Source organism: Myotis brandtii, unplaced genomic scaffold, assembly GCF_000412655.1.
Source record: "Myotis brandtii unplaced genomic scaffold, ASM41265v1 scaffold573, whole genome shotgun sequence".
In the NCBI taxonomy this organism is placed as follows: Eukaryota; Metazoa; Chordata; class Mammalia; order Chiroptera; family Vespertilionidae; genus Myotis; species Myotis brandtii.
Genome location: NW_005370145.1, coordinates 238,462 through 241,603, shown reverse-complemented (window position 1 = coordinate 241,603; position 3,142 = coordinate 238,462). Strand labels below are relative to the sequence as shown.

Genomic DNA, 3,142 nt, shown 5'->3' with positions numbered 1-3,142 from the left:
TGGGAACCGGGCGAGCTGGGGGTGGGAGCTGGGGGTTCGCTTGGGGTCTCCCAGGTTTAGAGGTGGGGTTGTACCCAGACTCTCCTCGTGCCTTGACTCAGCTTTTATTGCTTTCACAGACCCACCTCCGACCCTGAAGCCAGAGACTCAGGTGAGGTTCCCCTTACCTTGCAGCCCAGTATTACTATCCGACCCGCCTCTCCCCTTCCTCCCTCCTCCCTTCTCCAGCTTCCTTATTCCTGGGTATATGCCTTTGGAAATGCCCCTCTTAAACCCCGTATGATACAACTTTCCTTCCTTCAGCCACCCGAGAAACGTCGGAGAACAATTGAGGATTTCAACAAATTCTGCAGTTTTGTCTTGGCCTATGCCGGCTACATCCCCCCCAGCAAAGAGGTAGGAACAGGAGGTCAACTGACATGAGGGTAGTGGCCCAGGACTGTAGAGGTCTGTTGAGCAACTGGAGCTATACTTACTTACAGAAGGAGCCCGTCCGAAACTGTATATAAGACTAGGGCAATTAGAAATTCTAGTAGGAAAGCTATCTGGGGTGGGGGTGGGATTAATGGAGATAGCTGGCCTGAGCAGCAGTGAATGGCCTTGGGGTTCTGTTAATGGGAGGTGTTTTGGATAAATTTTTGGAAACTGTAAATGATAACCAATGAGGCTATACAGAAAGCTACATAATGAGATTCTTGTTGGAGGGATACAATGTTGCAAAGGCAGTGGGAATTGGAGAAATGGCTAAAATGTAAGGGCAGAAGTAACATGGAGATGCTCATGGGAATTGGGGTGGGGATACATTTTTGAGCACAGTGGTGATTTTATGTTTTTGGCAGGGTATTTGGGGGTAGATTAGTCCCTAGGTTTTAAGCTAGGATTGTAGAGGAACTGAGTGAGATAACACTGGGTCCCCTGCTGACCCGGGTCTTGTTCCTCTTTTAAGGAAAGTGACTGGCCAGCCTCGGGCTCCAGCTCTCCATTGCGAGGTGAGAGTGCGGCAGACAGTGATGGCTGGGACTCAGCCCCCTCAGATCTCCGAACCATCCAGACCTTTGTTAAGAAGGCAAAGTCATCCAAGAGACGGGCTGCTCAAGCAGGTCCCACCCAGCCAGGACCCCCAAGGTCCACCTTCTCTCGTCTGCAGGCCCCCGACAGTGCCACCCTGCTTGAGAAGATGAAGCTCAAGGACTCTCTCTTTGATCTAGATGGGCCCAAAATGGCATCTCCACTGTCTCCCTCATCCCTCACACATGCCTCCCGGCCCTCTGCTGCTCTCACCCCAGTACCCCTTTCCCAGGGGGACCTCTCCCAGCCTCCTCGAAAGAAGGACCGAAAGAACAGAAAGTTGGGGCCAGGAGGGGGGGCTGGCTTTGGGGTGCTTCGGAGGCCTCGGCCAGCCCCTGCGGATGGGGAAAAGAGGTCTCGAATCAAGAAGAGCAAGAAGCGGAAGTTGAAAAAGGCGGAGCGGGGGGATAGACTCCCACCTCCTGGGCCTCCCCGGGCACCTCCCAGTGATACAGACTCTGAAGAGGAGGAGGAGGAAGAGGAAGAGGAGGAGGAAGAAGAGATGGCAGCAATGGTAGGGTGTGACACCCCAGCCCCTGTGCTGCCAACACCCCCTGAGGCTCCTAGGCTCCCTGCCCCAGCGCACCCTGAAGGAGCCCCTCCTACTGACAGTGAAAGCAAGGAGGTGGGCAGCACTGAAACAAGCCAAGATGGAGATGCCAGCTCCAGTGAAGGGGAGATGCGGGTCATGGATGAGGACATCATGGTAGAGTCAGGTGAGAAGTTCGGAGTTGCCCAGGGGCAGCTGGGATGATGGGTATGGGGCTGTTGTGGATGCAGCAGCTCAGGCACAATACTAAACCAACCTTTTTTGCCCCAGGTGATGACTCGTGGGACCTGATCACGTGTTACTGCCGAAAGCCCTTTGCTGGGCGGCCCATGATCGAGTGCAGCCTCTGTGGGACATGGATCCACCTCTCCTGTGCTAAGATAAAGAAGACGAATGTCCCTGACTTCTTTTACTGCCAGAAGTGCAAGGAACTGCGGCCAGAGGCCCGGCGGTTAGGGGGGCCTCCCAAATCTGGAGAGCCCTGACATCACTGTCTCTAGGCTGGAACTTCCAAATGACAACATGACTTGGGAACTGAGCCTCGGGGTCCTCAGCCCATCCCCCGAAGCTTGGATATCGTCCCACTTCAAGGCAGGAAATCCCAAGGGAGACTCGTTTGGAAATGAGTTGTTGCTCTGTTCTTCCTTCCCACCTTGTGGACTTGAAATGGGAGCCATTACAGTTGGGGGTGGGAGGCTGTCTGGGTCCCTAGACACTTAATCTCTGTCCCTTGGACCTGCCACCTCTCACTCAATGTGCCAGGGTTGGAAATGGGATGGAATGGGACAGTTGTCTATAAAACGCTAGTGTAAATACAGCACTTCCCTCCCTCATCTTTTCTCTCCATCCCCATTTATTCTACACTGGTTTTGTTTTTAATTTTGGACTTCCCCTTTTTGGGCAGGGCAGCTCAGAGGTGGCGTACCAGAGCCTGGCTGAGGGAGGAAGGAAGACAGGTGATCATTCTCCGGGTCACCTCTTGTTTTTAGTAATACTGGCCCGCTGTTGGTGCGGGCGGCCTGCGTGTTGTAAATAAAGCAGAGTGGGCTCTTTGTGTTTACAGCCCTCACTGACTGTCCTCCTTGGGAGGGAGGTTTTGGAAAAGCTGGCAGAGAAGATGGCTGGAGGCGGGCCTGAAACCCACCTCTAAAGCCGGAGCTGAACATGACCCTCTGTGTCTTGCCCAACAACTTTGGCTTTGCCCCATGTCATCCCCAGTCTGGAACCCCCGGAACCCCGCCCTCCCCACGCCTGCATCCCCCGTCGGACCACAGTTGCTTGGCGCCCCTGCGGAGTGGGAGTGTGTTGCCTGCCCCCCGAGGGCAGAGGCCAACTTGGCCGGGGTGTTCGGAGGGCAAGAGCAGGGAGTGGGGAACGGGGGCGTTCGGGGGGCGGGGTCACGAGGGAGACCGTTGCTGAAAGCAGTCACGTGGTGTGGCGCCAGTCACGTGGTGTGGGCGTCGCGAGAGGGCGGGCCGGTTTGGGCCACGTGACATGGGAAGAGGTGGGCGGGGCGCTGGATGG

General features: G+C 55.4%; 1 protein-coding gene across 1 annotated transcript in view; it reads left to right on the top strand.

Moving 5' to 3' along the window:
• Positions 1–2,683, top strand: part of PHF23 (PHD finger protein 23) — a 4,273-nt gene extending 1,590 nt beyond the window's left edge. The window contains exons 2-5 of the mRNA XM_005878724.2: positions 120–151; positions 304–396; positions 947–1,784; positions 1,889–2,683. Of these exons, the coding sequence (XP_005878786.1) occupies positions 120–151; positions 304–396; positions 947–1,784; positions 1,889–2,103 (1,178 nt within the window). The 3' untranslated portion in view covers positions 2,104–2,683. The remainder of the gene's footprint in view (positions 1–119; positions 152–303; positions 397–946; positions 1,785–1,888) is intronic.
• The last annotated feature ends 459 nt before the right edge of the window (positions 2,684–3,142 follow it).